Genomic DNA, 15647 nt, shown 5'->3' with positions numbered 1-15647 from the left:
AAAATTACCTAGGTGCGCCTCTATGCACAGAAGGTGTCCATGCACTTGAACTGGCTTCAACAGTTCCAGAAAGACCTCCTCAGACAGGCTAGCTTAGTAGACCCTTAGTAGACCAATTAAGTTGGATAATTTAGGGCAGAGCTTCAGAACCTCACTGATGGTTGCAAGAACTCAGAAAGGAAATAATTCACTTAATCTACAAAATCTTTAGCAGCTAACTGCAGAGGAACTTCCCCCTACCATTCCAACAGCTTGGATGTACCACACACAAGAACACCTGTTACATATAAGCAATTCTCTAATAATAAAGCTAAATTTAGCAGAATTGTAAAATTTTATATGCAGATCTTTATTGTGAATTATAAGTTTAAAATCAGCAGTCATTAAAATTATTAAAATGCATAGCTTCATAAAATAGTTTTAACCAGTTGTCTCCAGAGCAAAGGGACCCAAATACTGCCCTGTAAAGTTCAATTAAGAGTCTTCAGCTCCAAGTCAGATAACAGGTTTTGAGTTTCAGCACTTCTCAATCTTCTGCCCTGGTTACTGTTTGTGTCCATAGGCTCTGGAACAGCAGAAACAAGACTATTTCACCTCTGTATTGTTTTCACTGCCAGCAGTGATTAGCGTGTTGACAGAGTGTATTGGATCAGAGCTGGGCAATATGAGAGAAAAGCATCTATCACTGCTTGGCTAACTGCACAGGAGCAGTGAATCTCTTTCAGATGCACACATCTCTTTGCCAGCTCTATGAGAGAGACATTGAGGTCATAAGATGAGTCCGAGTAAAAGACCAGCCTCTCCAGAGTCCTGCTGTAGCTTTCAGTAATGTACCAAATCTGTCTCACCATGTATGTAAAGGTGTTAAATTGCAGAGTGGTCACAGGAATATTTGGCTTTAAAACTGAAGATATGCTCCATGCAGGGGCCATGGGACCAAACTCCAACCCTACACGGAGCTGTGGGTGTTTCTCAGTCAAAGCAGACCAAACTCCTTCAGGGATGTTGTGGTCCAGGCCCTCACAGAAGATGTCCAAGAACCTGAAGGGCCGTCTGCTTGGCTTCAACAATTCTTGGAACACATCCTCAGAAAGGATGACATGATAGACTCCCAACACAGATAATTTGGGACATACCCTCAGAACCTCAGTGATGGTCTGTGACCTGAGGAGAATCACTCCAGTGGGGTGGTTGTTAATTAACAAGGTGTGCAGATTCGGGCAGCAAATTGCAATCAGTCGGACCATCACATTGTCCAGCATTAAAGAGATTTGTCGGAAATCAATACAGACAAGATTAATATTGCTTTCGCACAGGCAGAGTTTGCCGAGGTTCTGCAGGATGTTTGGGGAAGAACTGTCATAAGGATTGTCTCCACAGAACACAATAGACAGTGCCTGCAACTTGTAGCTCTTCTGAGTCAGAGTGTTTAAAATATCAGTGGTGCGCGTCCAGTTTAGTTCCTGGGATGGATCAAGCACAATCTTCAGGTGTTTGACATAGTGCAGGAACCGCGGTAGGCATTGCAGCACGCACTTGTTCTTCATATCTTCTTTGTTGCAACTGAAGGAACATTGGGGGGGAAAGTCATATCAGCCATCAGTGCTGGGGTTTTAGCAAGTAAAACTTTAATATGCCTTCTGGAATGCTAAATTTACTAATTAATTGAATTCATTTTAAAGTTATGAATACGATGAATAATTTAAGTTAGGCCATTATCCTGCTAAGTCAGTGGCTGGGCAATCAAGATTATGCTTAGGTGTTCTCCTTAATGAGATATTCTCTTCTGCTCTTAAATGCAGCAAGCCTCAAAGAAACATTTCTTGCATTGAACAGAGGTCAGACTAGACTCCCCCTACTCCAGTCCCTTCCAACTCTAAGATTCCATGAAGTGATCAGAAGTATTTCTGAGATCATGCCTATGATTTTGGCTAACAGTACTAGCTCAGGGGACGAATGCTCATAGTGATTTTTGGCAGCATCTCCTCCATAGAGTGCGACAACGAATATTTATATACCTGCTTTTCAACAAAAGTTCCCAAAGTGGTTTACATAGATATGAGAGCCAGTGTAGTGGTTAGAGTGCTGGACTAGGACCAGGGAGACCCGAGTTCAAATCCCTATTCAGCCATGAGACTTGCTGGGTGACTCTGGGCCAGTCACTTCTCTCTCAGCCTAACTTACTTCACAGGGTTGTTGTGAGGAGAAACTTAAGTGTGTAGTACACCGCTTTGAGCTCCTTGGAGGAAGAGCAGGATATACAATGTAAAATAAAATATAATAATAATAATAGATATAAATAAGCAGAGTGGATCCCTGTCCCCAAAGGGATCACAATCTTTTAAAAGACATATAAGACAGCCACCAGCAACAGCCACTGGAGGGATGCTGTCCTGGGGATGGATAGGGCCAGTTGCTCCCCACCAAATAAAGAGAATCACCACTTTTAAAAGGTGCCTCTTTGCCCAGTTAGCAGGGAAACTGAGAGGCACCTCTGCAAAAGAGGTGCAAATAGGCAAAACCACTGTTGCACTTGCAACTTTCCACGAGTTATCACTCGTTCTTTATCCCTACTCCCAAACAATCAGCATACAATTGTAGACACTTTTGCACAGAGGAAAGGGTTAGAGTAATAAACAAATTGCTGCACTCTCTCCATAGAGTAATCTTTGCAAGACATGCCTGCCAATTCTCATATTCATTCCTCTTTCATAACATTTTGTAGCACTTTTTTGTGCTTTTAAAGCTTTTAAACCACTGTTGCAAACTTGGTTATTGCAGGCCTTATGGTCAGGACATGGTCACACACTCAGAGTCTTGCAATGCCATCACCTGTTTTCCGTCCCTAGGGTGTAGACCTTGTCAAACATCACAAATAAGCTTTTGTCCTCCCAGATGGTACTGACCATCCCAGCTGGCTCATGGACTACTGCAAGGAAGTAGTAGTAGGATTTGCAAACTCCCATTTAACTCTGAAACCACCTATTGCAGATACTGCATCTTCTTACCTGATCTCGGTAAAACTCCAGACTGAATGGGTAGAAACTGCCACAGCCCAGGATTGGCATACGTGGAAAGCTGCATGCCTGTCTTTAAAAGACAGGTAGGAAAATACGTGGACCAGAAGTTCTGCTGGGACATGGGTCCAGATATCCTTAGTGGGTGTGGACATCTTCTTGGAGCAGCTATCTGTAGATTCCAAGTGTGGCTTAATCCTCATGGAAAAAAAGTTTGCCTCCCGAACCCTAAGAAAACATCATCTGAAATGTAAGCAGACCAAGACCAGGATACAATTCTGTCGGTAGTGTTTCAAATGCACACAGACATTCCCAAGATTAAAGCTCCTTGGAAGAAGAGTGGGATATAAATGTAAAAATAGATAGATAAATAATAGTCACAAGATAATGTGGTCATGTGAACAGGATCCCATACGGTAAAAATCAAGGGCCCTGAAGAACAGGTGTGTTAAGTTGTGCTGTTACTTAAATTGTGAGTTTAAAGGTAAAGTAAAGTGTGCTGTTGAGTCAGTGTCTATTCCAGGCAGCAGCGAGATAGGAAGGTGCTGAAAGGCATTATCCTGTACTGTGTGCAGTGTGCGGGAGGAGGCAATGGTGAACCCCTCCTGTATTCTACCAAAGACAACCACAGGGCTCTGTGGGCACCAGGAGTCGGAACTGACTTGACGGCACACTTTACCTTATTGCAGTTTTGACCAGTTTGTAAGCTCCCTGTGAGGCCTTGGTGTACAAAGAAACAACCCCACCCAGAGGCGTATCTAAGGAAAATAGTGCCTAGGGTAAGCATTAAAATTGCACCCCCTGTCCAAACATCTGACACCCATCTTTCAGATAACTTTACCATAATATCAACAGAAAAATACAAGTCTGAAGGTCACATACAAGTCACATATCTGAATATGTGTACAGTGACTTATATTATATGTGTGTGTGTGTGTGTGTGTGTGTATATATATATATATATATATATATATATATATATATATATATATATATAAAATTACCTGTAGCACCTTTGGGGGGCTTCTAAAGGCTGGGGGGGTCTGCAAAGGTTCCCCCTCCCCACTACTGGCCTCTAGGGCCTCACAGGGACCATTTAAGCATGTGCGATGGCCATTTTTAAAAATAATTTTCTTTTTTAAAAATGGCAGCTGAAAACAAAATGGCCACCATGCATGCTCAAATGGCCTCTGTGAGGCCTGGTATGGCCTAGAGCCTCAGAGAGGCCATTTGAGCATGCACGGTGGCCATTTTGTTTTTGGCAGCCTTTAAAAAAAATAATTTTAAGAAATGGCGCCCCCCCTTCAAGTGGCACCCAGGGCATGTGCCCTGCCTGCCCCACCCTAGATACGCCCCTGACCCCACCCTATAACCAAAGAGAGAGGAGGAGGAGGAACATAGGAAGTGGCCGTGTAGTGGTGCCTCCCTCCTAGGGGAGACAAAAGCTTGTGCCGAGGGCTGACTTTCAATAAGGCTGACTTTCAGTAGATTGCAGTGAGGTAGCGGCTCTGCTGCGTATGAAACCCTGACCCCAAAACCCTGACGTTGGTCCCTCTAGCTCAATATTGTGTCTACTCTGGCTAGCAGAAGCTCTCCAGGGTTTCAGGCAGGAGTCTTCCCCGCCGCTACTGGGAAATGCTGGCCAGTGATGCTGACTGAACTTGGGACCTTCTGCAAGTGAAGCAGACACTTTTCCACTGAGCCTGGGGCATGGCAACATCAGGGACAGGGGGACAAATGTTCCCCCTGGTAGGTGGGTGGGCACTGGGGAACATTGTGCTCTTTGGTCTCCACATTGTACCTCTAATGAAGGAGGCTGGGGTGGGAGGAAAGACTGAGCTCCTCTCACCTTCACTTTTTCTCCCAGGTCTTGCTACAACCCTGCTGCACAGACTTGCAGCCCCATGCCCTAAGGGGAATAATGCCTTACCCAGGGGTGTAGCAAGGTTGGAGGGGGCCCAGAGACAAGATTTTAAAATGGGCCACCCCTCACTGGAGCTCAGCTCATGAAGTAAAGAAATCTTAAATGAGGCTGAATAGTGGTAACAAAAAACGTAATTTGGAGATAGAGATAGAGATAGAGATATCCTATGTGCCACATAGGTTTTGGTGGTGCCAAAAAAATAATATATAAATGCAAATATATAAATATAGGATGATATATTTTAAAAAAGGTTTTGTCATTTAATGATACTAGAGAAAGACCTGCTGTTCTGGCAGCTCCAGGTCTTAACACTCACATCAATTTCAGAGGATGAATACAACTGAAGGAAACCCAGAAGGGTGCACAGCTGGGGGAGTCAGTCATGTGACTTGCCTCAGGGGGGAACAAGGCAGTGGGCCCCCAGACAACTGTCTCCCCTAACCCTATTATAGTTACACCCCTGACCTTACCACACTCTCTGGTAGCTACCCACCCATCCAAATGCAAGCCCACAAATTGTCCCCTGCTCACCACCACAAGACCCCACTAGATTAATCCCAGAGGAATTACCAGTTCCATCAAGTTCAGAGCAGGCAGGCAGAGGCTTCCCAAACTGGGAATTCCAGATGTTGTTGGACGGAATCTCCCATCATCACCACCAAAACCAGTGTGGCAGGGGATGATGGGAGGTGTAGTCCAAAAGCATCTGTAGACTCAAGGTTTGATCCAGGGGTGTAGCTAGGGGAGAGGGGGCCCATGTTCACTCCTCTCCCCAGCAGCCCCTTGGAGTGAGGGAGATAATGAAGAAAGTAGGAAGGGGTGGAGCTGGGAGCCCGGGTTCTTTGAAGCCATCTGCAATTGTAGCTACACCCCTGGTTTGATCTGTAGCAGTTGGCACTTCCTTTGAAGACTTCTGTAATTAATAGACACAGGAGCAAGCCAAATTCCCCCCCCCCCTAACAAACCAGAAACTGGAGGGGAAAGGAAGCTAGAGTGGGGTGCTGGAGAGGTCCCAACACAAACCAAACACGCACATACCCCAGTTTTGAAACCAGCCTCTGTCTGGACCAGAGATCCTCGGGGGGAGCAAGCACGGGACGAGGAAAGGAGCCAAGCCCCCGCCCCGCAAGGAAGTGGCTTCTTCCTTTCCTTCCAGCCAGCCTCCCACACAGAAGAGGGAGAAAAAGCAGCAGCCCCGCGCCAGCCGGCGCCTCTTCTGCGGGCAGCAGGACTCCACGTGGCTGCTGCTGGACTCACCTGCCCGCCATTGGGCGCCCAGCCTGCATTGCGCAGGCGCGGACTTCGGGGCTGCTCACCTGGCGGAGTTAACTCCTTCATCCCCGGCGCGGAGCAATCTTTGGATCCCGCCGGCGAGGTGGGACTGGGAGCGAAGGGGCTTGCTCGCGAGTTAACACGCCTCGGGGTGTTCCGTCAAGTGTACGGTTTGAGCCCAATGCAGAGGTACGAGTTTTGGACTGGGGCCGGGAAACCCGAGTTCAAAGTCTCACTCAGTCATCATGAAACTTGCCGAGGGGTCTTTGCGCCCCGGTCTCCTTAACAGGGGCCGCTGGGCCATTCTGTGCAGTGGGAACTCGGTGTTTCTGCAGCCGGGAATCCGTGGGGTTAATATGGAGCAGAGCTGTAGATGTAGACGGGGAAATGTCGCAGTGGTCCTCAGCGGTCGTTGGGGAAGGAAGAGGGCATCATCATCACCCTTCTTGGCAGGGAACCCCCTTTTCCCTTCCTTCGCTGATCTTCCGCTCCTTCCTTCCCTTTCTTCTCCCTCTCTCTTATTTTCCCTATTCATTCCCGTTCCCCCTTTCCCCTCCATTATGTTTTTTTTTTCCTTTTTCAGTTCGAAAAGGGTTGGGAGAAAAAGCTCACAGACTGGGGAGGGTGGGGCTGCACCACAGTCCGGCTTCTGGTTGGGGGCGGGGAGGCTTAGAATAAACTCTGCAGGGCTGTTGTGAAACAATCATAAAACCATGCACTCTGGTCTGGGCTCCTCGGAGAAAAGATTGTGCCATCGAGTGATCACATTCCATGTGATGTTCTTGGTAGAATACAAGAAGTGGCTTTACATGCTAAAAATCTCCTTGCAGATCAAGATTTCATATAAAGTTGCCAAGTTGTTCTGCCTCATAGCCCATAGAATTCATCAGGAAATCATATCTATTTGACTGGATAAGTATTATATTTACTATAATATGTTTACCATTCTTTTTAGTATATGATTTGGTAAGGTTCCTTCCTTTTTAGTATAATATTTTTATTGCTTTTACAATTTCATCTATTTTATGCATGCATTTAAATTCTGATTCTCAGATTTATCTGATTGTTAACTAATTTTAAAATGAATTTAAGCAGTTGTGTTGTATTTGTATTTTCTTTTTACTTTTTTGTCTTTTATGATTTAGTGTTGTTGTTTTTAAATTGTATGTTTTATCCCTGTTGTGAGCTGCCCAAAGGGGCAGCTAACAAAGTTTATTATTTGTTGAGTATTTTTACTACTACTGGTCAGTGACTGTAATAAATATTCTTGGTTAACAATTCTGATTGTCCCACCCAATATTTTTGTCCAGCATTTTTCACAATGTAGAAGGGCAGGGAGAGACTCTTTCTTGAAACTTTTGGAAAGCCACTGCTGGTCAGAGTAGACATAGGACTGAGCTGGATGGACTAATGACTTGGTAGAAGGCAGTTTTCTATGTTCCTGGGTGACTGGTTGGAAAGCCTGCCACTCTAGCTTGGTCTTAACCCATCAACAGGTGATGAAAACTCCTTGCAGGTACAGGAGCTGGACTCCCCCACCACCACCACTGTTGACTTATCACAGCTGAAAATATGTTGCAAAATAAACTACATATTGGCTTAAAAGTTTCCATCCCATATTGTAAGATGAATGGCAAAAATATTATATGCCAATTTTTATTGTAAGTTGATAATTTGCACAATCATAGTAATTCATAACTGTGGTAGAGTTGGGGAAAAACCTTTATAAATGTGTGAACTCTAAACAACCTGCATCCAAACCAGACAGACTGCCATGTGCTCTGAGTTTACTTAGTTCTGTCTGGATTCTGCATTTTGAGTTGATTTAACCAGCGGATTCCCTCTGCTTTAACTTTGTGGTGTGTTCACACCTTAACTGAAACAGCAGGAATAACTTCAACGGTACAATCCTCCAATTCCATTCTGCCAGCTCAGGAAAGAACAAATTAAGGTAGCAGTCCAGAAGTAGGCAACTTTACTGCTGAAGTAACTACTGCAAACAACTTCTGTTTGAGACAGTAAGCTCATTCACAGCCACCATTAGAGTAGGAGGAAAGTCTGATTAGAGTAGGTTACTGGACTGTTGGTTGCTATTGGTGTTTGGAGATCTTTAGACTATTTTTTCAGATTTGTACAATATAAGAGTAAAGTCTGCCAAGACCTGCCAAGTCTATGAGTGAGGAGTTGAGATCAGATGGGGTGGTATGCAAGACCAGCCTCTCCAGAATCCTGCCAAATGTTTCTCTCCATAAACATAAAGGTGTTGAGCTGGAAAATGGCCCCAGGGATATTTGACTTTTGGATCCGAGGTACCTTCCATGCAGGGAAGTGTGGTCGAACTGCAGTTCTACATAGAGAACACTGGGTGTTTTACTCACTAGAGCTCCTCAGTAATGACAGGGATGTTTGACTAGGTGCTTGCTTGCAGAAAATGTCTAAGTCCTTGAAGGACCCTCTGTTGGTTTCATCAGCTCCAGAAAGACACCCTCAGACAAGCTACTGTAATAGAGCTCTAGGTTTCTTACTCCCTAGACCATAGAGATGTTCTCTGTAATGGCAGATGTCTTTGTCTAGGCCATGGCAGAGAGTGCCCAAGTGCTTGGAAGGCCCTCCATTCAGTTTCATCAGCTCCAGAAGGACCCCTAAGGTAGATGATTTAGAGCAGACCCTCAGAATCTCACTGATGATTGCAAGAGTTCCAAAAGGAAAGAATTCACTTGATCAAAAACCCTTAATGGCTAACTTCAGGGGTGTGTCCCTCCACCCCAGATTCACCCCACCCCTTTCCGACACCTTGGGCTTAACACACATGAGAAATTATGTTGCAAATAACTATTTGGCATCAGCATTTGACACCTAAATGAACATTAAGCAGAGATGTAGAATTTTATATTCAAATCTTTATTGTATATTATATTTACCATCAAGTTGTTAAAAATATTAAAATGCATACTTCATAAAATATTTCAACCACCAGTCTCCAGACGAAAGAGAACCAAGTATTGTCTCAAAGTTCAAGTAAGAGTCTTTGCCGCCCCCCCCCCGATGTCAGATCAAACAGTCCTTGACTCTCCCCCTAACACAGTTACTTTTGGGGTGCATCCATATCTATGCTCTGGTACAGCAGAAGTTTGTACTGTTTGTGCTGCCAGCTGTGCTTAGAAGGGAGGATGCTTTGACAGAGTGTATCTGATCAGACCTGGGCAATTCAAGAGGAAAGCATCTATAACTGCTTGGCTAACTGCACAGGAACAGTGAATCTCTTTCAGATGCACACATCTCTCTGCTAGCTCTATGAGAGAGAGATTGAGGTCCTCGGATGGGGTGGGGCGAAGGACCAACTTCTCCAGAGTCCTGCCGTAGCTGGCAGTAACAAACCAGATCAGCCTCAGAATGTTTGTGCTGGAGCTAAATTGCAAAGCAATCACGGGAATATTTGGCATTAAAATCAGAGGTATGTTCCATGAGGGGAATGTAGGACCAAACTCCAGCCCGACACGGACCTGTGGGTGTCTCTCAGTCAGAGAAGACCAAAGCTCTTCATGGATGTAATTGTGCAGGCCCTCACAAAAGACATCCAAGAACCTCAAAGGTCCTCTGCTTGGTGTCACCAATTCCCGAAACAGATTCTCACAGAGGAGGCCGTTATAGACTCCCAATGCAGATAGTTTAGGGCAAACCCTCAGAACTTCAATGACTGTCTCTGGCTCAAGGATAATTATTCCAGTGGGGTGGTTGTTGATTAACAAGGTGTGCAGATTCGGGCTGCTGGATGCAATCAGCCGGATCAGCCTGTTATCCAGAGTAAAAGGCATTTGCCGGAAATCGATATACTGAAGGTCAAGCTCGCTCGTATTCTCACAGAGTGTCCTGAAGCTCTCCAGGATGTCTTGGCCAGAAAAGAAATAGGGACCACTTCCGCCGCACTCAATACTCAGCCCCCGCACCTTGTGGCTCTGACAAGACAGCCTGTCAAATATCTGAGTGACCTGGCACCGATCGAGTTGCTGGGAGGGATCAAGCACAATCTTCAGGTGTTTGATACTGCACAGGAACTGCTGTAGCCTCCTCAACATGTCGTCCTCACTCATATTCTCTGTGTTACAGCTGAAGGAAGATTGGGCAAAAGCAAGATCTTTATTATGTCCTCAGGAAAGTTGGGCTGTATTTATTTTAAAATTCAGCACATTTTTAAACACACAGAGTGGCTAGGAAACCCCATCGGGATAGTGCTTTGGTGTCTTCCGCACTGAGGTACTTCCTGCCTGCCATGGAATACTGAAAGCCTCCAAGAAACACTTCCTGCCCTGAATGGAGGTCAGTCTAGAAGACCTCCAAGGTCCCTCCCAGCTCCAGCATCCCATGACATGAACAGAAAGACTGCAAGAGATGTCTTTCTGGGATTGTGCCTCTTACTCTGAGCAGCTAGACCAAGAGTGGATCCAGAGGGGAGGCAAGAGTGGGCCACCCCCCCCCTCAGAGAAGTAGTCCCATTTCCATTTGGTAAGTCTAAGGTATGGGAGACAGCTTGCCCACCCAGAAGTGTATTTTGCCCCTTCTATGCCCCCCTCAATTTTTTTCTAGTACCTCTACGGCAGGGGTTCCTAACTTTGGGCCCTCACATGTTGTTCAGCTTGAACTCCCATCATCACAGCCAAAAACTGTTGTGGTTGAAGATGATGGAATTGAAGTCCAAAAATGTCTGGTTGGGGCAGGGTTGATAACCCCTGTTCTACACTAGGAATATCAAAATACAACATGAATCCAAAGAACCATATGCAATAAAATAAATAAATATTATTCTGATACATGGAGTTTTGACAGTATTATATATAAAAATTGGTTCAACACTAATACTTTAGCATATCAGTATTAATAAACCTACACCCAACATGGAATTGCCACACTAATATAAAGACTAACTATATGACTGTGTTTGATTCGGAATGTGATTTCAAACAAATTTTGGGGTATTGGAAGTAACTCTTAAATTGATTTTTATAAGCCTTCATCCCTCAGTGATGGTACAGAACACCCCAAGCTGACTCAAGGACTATTAGAGGGATTTCCAAGCCCCCATTTGACTCTGAAACCAACCACGGCAGAGACCACCTCTTCTTACCGGATCTCAGTAAAGCTCCAGACAGAAGGGACAGAAACTGCCTTGAACCAGCGCTGGCACACATCAAAGGCCATGTGTCTGTCTTTAAAAGGCAAGTAGGAAAATATGTGGGCCAGGATTTCTTCAGGGACATCGTTCCAGAAGTCCTTGGTGGGTGTGGACATCTTCTTTGAGCAGCTGGCTGTAGATTTCAAAGCTGGCTTGATCCTCACTGAAAAACAAGTTGGCCCACAAAAGAAAACATCATTTGTGATACAGGATAAAGTTATGTTGATTGTGTTCCAACTAATAATGCACAAAAGTGTTTCTGGGATGAAAGTGTGGTAGGATTTATTTTAAGAGTCACAAGATAATGTGGTCTTGTGAACAGGATTCCTTACAGTAGGAGGCTGAAGCCAAGGGCTCTGAAAACCCATGGAGTACTAAATTGTGAAATTTTCACAAGATAAACTCCATCCCAATATCACTCTACCACTTGGTTTCTAGGGGGAAAGCCATAAATCTCTACAGACTCCAAAATCATGGAAGTGATCGATGTATCAAAGAAAAGTTCAGGAGAAATATTCATAATATCATCTATAAGCATTCTATTTTGAAAGCTCCTTGTCAAATCTTGTAGTGAAGGGACTCTCCAATGGAGTTTCCTTCCTGTTACATTATGGGACTCACCTGTCAGTTGTAACTGGGGATTAAACAGAGTTTTGAAGCAACTCAGAACTCTCTAAAGGTTGGAAACTATCCTGAGCCATTTTTGAAAGGGCAGTATATAAATAAATAAATCAACCAAATCAAATCAAATCAAATCATCAAGATTGAAGGTCAAGCACACAAAATTTCAAAGGCTGAAGGCCATGTTTAACTCAGAAAATACACCCAAGTTCACAGTTCTGAATCCAAACTCTTTAGACCACTGCATGAACATTTTGAGAATCCAGCAATCAGGATCAAACCAGAGATCCAACTGAAATGAACCTCTGCTTAACTTGTGTGTGTCATTCCCCTGCTGGCTACTGCCAGTGCCAGCCACACACGGTTTCTACAATACACTGATGGAGCTGAATGGAGTTACAGCCGAAGGAGTCTTTCCTAAGGGAGATTAGGGAAGCCCGTCTCTCCTGTGAGGCTCTCACCTGAATGAGTTTCCCATCAGTCCGTTTTAATCTACGGCCATCCTTTTGAGTCATTTGATTCTGTTGAGGCATTTCTTTTTAAACACATCTGACACTTACACATTTGCAATGCCTTAGTGTCTGAAGAACAGGGGAGCAAGGTGTTTAAGTAGAGAAGGTGTACAAGGAAACAGATCCTTAGTTAAAGAAGAGGTGGAAGAGGAAAAAACATTGAGCCTGCCTTGTACCGAGCAAGACCCCAAGTCCCTCCAGCTCAATATTCAGGAATACTCAATATTCAGGCAGGAGTCCTTCAGAAGACACTGCCAGAGACTGAACCAGAGACCACCTACATACAGAGGAGATGCTTTTCCACTGAGCTGTGGGCATAGCCACAGTTGAGGATTGGGGGACAAATGGCCACAAGGGGCAGGCCTCACTGGTTGCATCTCTAGAGAAGATATCAGGGGGTGGGAGTATGGAATTCCAGACTTGCTACAGCCTGCACCCAGCCCCTAGGAAGAAACGCTTGCAGCACTCACATATGGTCACTCATCCAAATGCAAACCAAGGCAGTCCCTGCTTAGCAAAGGGAACAGTTCATGCTTGCTACTAGCACAAGACCTGCTTAATCCTACTGGGAGCAAAGTTACCATCTTCAGAGCTAGCAGTTTCCAAGCTGGAATGCCCAGATGTTGAGTGACAAACCCCATCACCCGCTGCCAAGACCGTTGTGGCTGAGGAAGATGGAAGATAGAACCCAACATCTGGAGACCCAAGGTTTGAACTGTAAGAGTTAGCATAGCTCTTGCAGACTTCTGCAGTTCAACAGGCATATCTCCCCACCCCTAGCAACTAAAATATGGGAAGAAAGGAAGCTAGGGTGGTGGGTTCAAGTACTTGAGAGGTGTCAGAACACAAACCACACACCCGCCAAGTGTTGCAACCAGCCACTAACTAGACGAGACCAGAGATCCTAGTGAAGCTGTCCTTCCCCCGGGAAGAGAGCTTGCCCTTTCACCTCCAGCCGGCGCTCCACAGAACAGGAGAAATGCAGCAGTCAGTACTGCAAACTGCGGCCAGCCACGCTCCTTTTCTGCGGGCAGAACTTCACGTGGCCGCGGGACTCACCTGCCTGTCATTAGGCGCCCAGCCTGTACTGCGCAGGCGCGCTCTCCGGAGCGGCACACCTGGCGGAGGGGAGTTAACTCTTTCATTCCCGGCGCAGACCTGGGGGAGGAGATGCAACAAACGCAGGACATGGGGCGTGGCGGTAGAGATGAGGGTAAACGAGTCGCGGAAAGGGGGCGTGCTTCCGAGTTGACACGCTCCGGATTGTTCTATAAATGGTCCGAGTGATGTAATGGTTAGAGAGTTGGACTCGGAGGGACCACGGAGTTCAGGTCCTCATTCAGTCATGAAACTCCCTAGCTGATTTTGGGCCAATCATGTATCTCTCAGCCTGTGCTGTTAGGGATGGTGAACATAATGCGCAGCGTTCTGGGCTCCTTGGAGGAAGGGCAGGATATCAATGAAGTAAATAGGTCAGTATCTGAAGGTGTTCATCCCTATACTGATGCGATCGGGGTTGTTGGACAGAGCTGTTCCCGCCTTGGAGCAGCGTTGAGCTCGTCAGTTTGGCTCTCCACTCCTCCCAGCAAAGAGCTAGGGATCTCCAACCAGGACTTTTCTCTCCTTGAAGCCTTGACGTCTAATCAAAGACGTCAGAGGCAGAGAGAGATCAGTAAGCTGTTTTCAAAGACAGGCACTCTGCTCACGCTCAGAGGCACTGTTCCATCGAAAGGCAAAGCATTCCAACGGGCATCGTGTGATGGTTATGTTTTAAGGAAATAAAGAACTCGTGAGAGGAGTCCCGAGTCTGCACTGGCTTTTTGTCTATTGCTTTTTGCTGCTGGGTCTGTTGAGCTTTGCCACTTACCACCAAAACACAGGTTGAAGGCAGCCTTCGGTGGTCAAGAAGTAAGATGGTCTGACTCAGTATATGGCAGCTTCCTATGTACCTTGATAAATATTTCACTTCAGGGAAAGTATGTTTTTTAAAACTCTTTTTTTAAAAAAGAACTCCTTAGATATATTTTTAAGCATTTTAAAAAACAGATAACTTTTCTTGAAGTGACATATTTATCAAGGTACATAGGAGGCAGCCATAGACCATAGGTCCATCTAGCTCAGTATTGTGTGCACAGACTGGCAGCAGCTTCTCCAAGGTTGCAGGCAGGAGTCTGTCTCAGCCTGATCTTGGAGATGCTGCCAGGGAGGGAACTTGGAAGGAACCTTCTGCTCTTCCCAGAGCAGCTCCATCCCCTAAGGGGAATCTCTTGCAGTGCTCACACATCAAGTCTCCCTTTCATAGGCAACCAGGGCTGTGGTGCTTTATAGAAGGATTCCCGTGTGTGTTGAAGATGGTGCTTTGGCTCTCCTCCACTGAAGGGCCAAGATCTCCCAGTATGTTCTTCCTCTGGAGGAAGAAAGCTAGCTCCTCGGAACCTTCATTCACCTCTGCATCTCCTTTTGAGGAACGGTGTCCTCTGCTTCAAAAAAGAAGAGGCTCTACTCCACTTTTAACTTCAGCAGCTCTCTCATAATTCATCACTTTCTTAAACGATGCATCTGCAATCATTAAGAATGATCTCAATATTAGAAATATATATAAACAGTGCAACAGATCTTCATTTCTGTGCCATTTGTTGCCCCATTTATCTGATTTATAAGCCACCTAATAAGACCTCTAAACAGTTTACTTAAAATTCAAACAATCTAAAAACCACCAAGTAAAAACAATTAACACAATATTTTTATAAAGTGAACTCTAAGCCTAAAGAAACAGTTGTTTGAGAGTTTTCTTTAAGAGGCAGCCAGAGATGGGGTGGGATGTTCTTATTCCGATAGGAATTATCACTTGGGCATAGTTCTGTTAGTGAAACTGAAAGGTTTTGCCTAGACCTTTATTGATTTTGTCACAGGATATGTTTAAGAGATCTTTGTGATACAAGATTTTAAAGACATGGATGCAGGATTCAGCCTGTCACAGAAATCACTGGGGGCGGCCACTTGGTAGTGCTTTCACAAAACCGGAGCCCCTTCAGGAGTTAAATGGACAGCGCTGAGAACGACGTGCCGGCCGGACTCCAACTCCCGAACGGAACCCTGTGGCTCCGTTCACTTCTCTCTCAGCCTAACCT

General features: G+C 45.3%; 2 protein-coding genes across 5 annotated transcripts; both read right to left on the bottom strand.

Annotated features, from left to right (window-relative positions):
* Positions 1 to 325: 325 nt before the first annotated feature.
* On the bottom strand, positions 326 to 6227 carry LOC128334441 (F-box/LRR-repeat protein 8-like). 2 transcript variants are annotated; one of them, XM_053271293.1, is made up of 3 exons: positions 5980 to 6227; positions 3009 to 3260; positions 326 to 1563 (listed from the first exon to the last, which is right to left on the bottom strand). In XM_053271293.1, exons 2-3 carry the CDS (start codon positions 3218 to 3220, stop codon positions 624 to 626), a joined length of 1152 nt encoding a protein of 383 aa, XP_053127268.1. In that variant the 5' UTR covers positions 3221 to 3260; positions 5980 to 6227; the 3' UTR covers positions 326 to 623. The 2 variants fall into 2 exon arrangements, with proteins under 2 accessions (XP_053127268.1, XP_053127269.1); XM_053271294.1 differs by having other exon boundaries at positions 3009 to 3245.
* A 2866-nt stretch (positions 6228 to 9093) lies between these two features.
* LOC128334140 (F-box/LRR-repeat protein 8-like) lies at positions 9094 to 13598 on the bottom strand. Of its 3 annotated transcripts, XM_053270456.1 has the most exons (4): positions 13375 to 13531; positions 12466 to 12585; positions 11336 to 11546; positions 9094 to 10320 (listed from the first exon to the last, which is right to left on the bottom strand). In XM_053270456.1, the coding sequence occupies exons 3-4, from the start codon at positions 11497 to 11499 to the stop codon at positions 9372 to 9374; spliced, it is 1113 nt and encodes a 370-aa protein (XP_053126431.1). In that variant the 5' UTR covers positions 11500 to 11546; positions 12466 to 12585; positions 13375 to 13531; the 3' UTR covers positions 9094 to 9371. The 3 variants fall into 3 exon arrangements, with proteins under 3 accessions (XP_053126431.1, XP_053126432.1, XP_053126430.1); XM_053270457.1 differs by lacking the exon at positions 12466 to 12585 and having other exon boundaries at positions 13466 to 13598; XM_053270455.1 differs by lacking the exon at positions 12466 to 12585 and having other exon boundaries at positions 13375 to 13530.
* Positions 13599 to 15647: the final 2049 nt, after the last annotated feature.

Source organism: Hemicordylus capensis, chromosome 9 (genome assembly GCF_027244095.1).
Source record: "Hemicordylus capensis ecotype Gifberg chromosome 9, rHemCap1.1.pri, whole genome shotgun sequence".
NCBI classification, from domain to species: domain Eukaryota; kingdom Metazoa; phylum Chordata; class Lepidosauria; order Squamata; family Cordylidae; genus Hemicordylus; species Hemicordylus capensis.
Note: the sequence above shows the minus strand (reverse complement) of the source record. Positions and strands in the feature narration are given on the sequence as shown.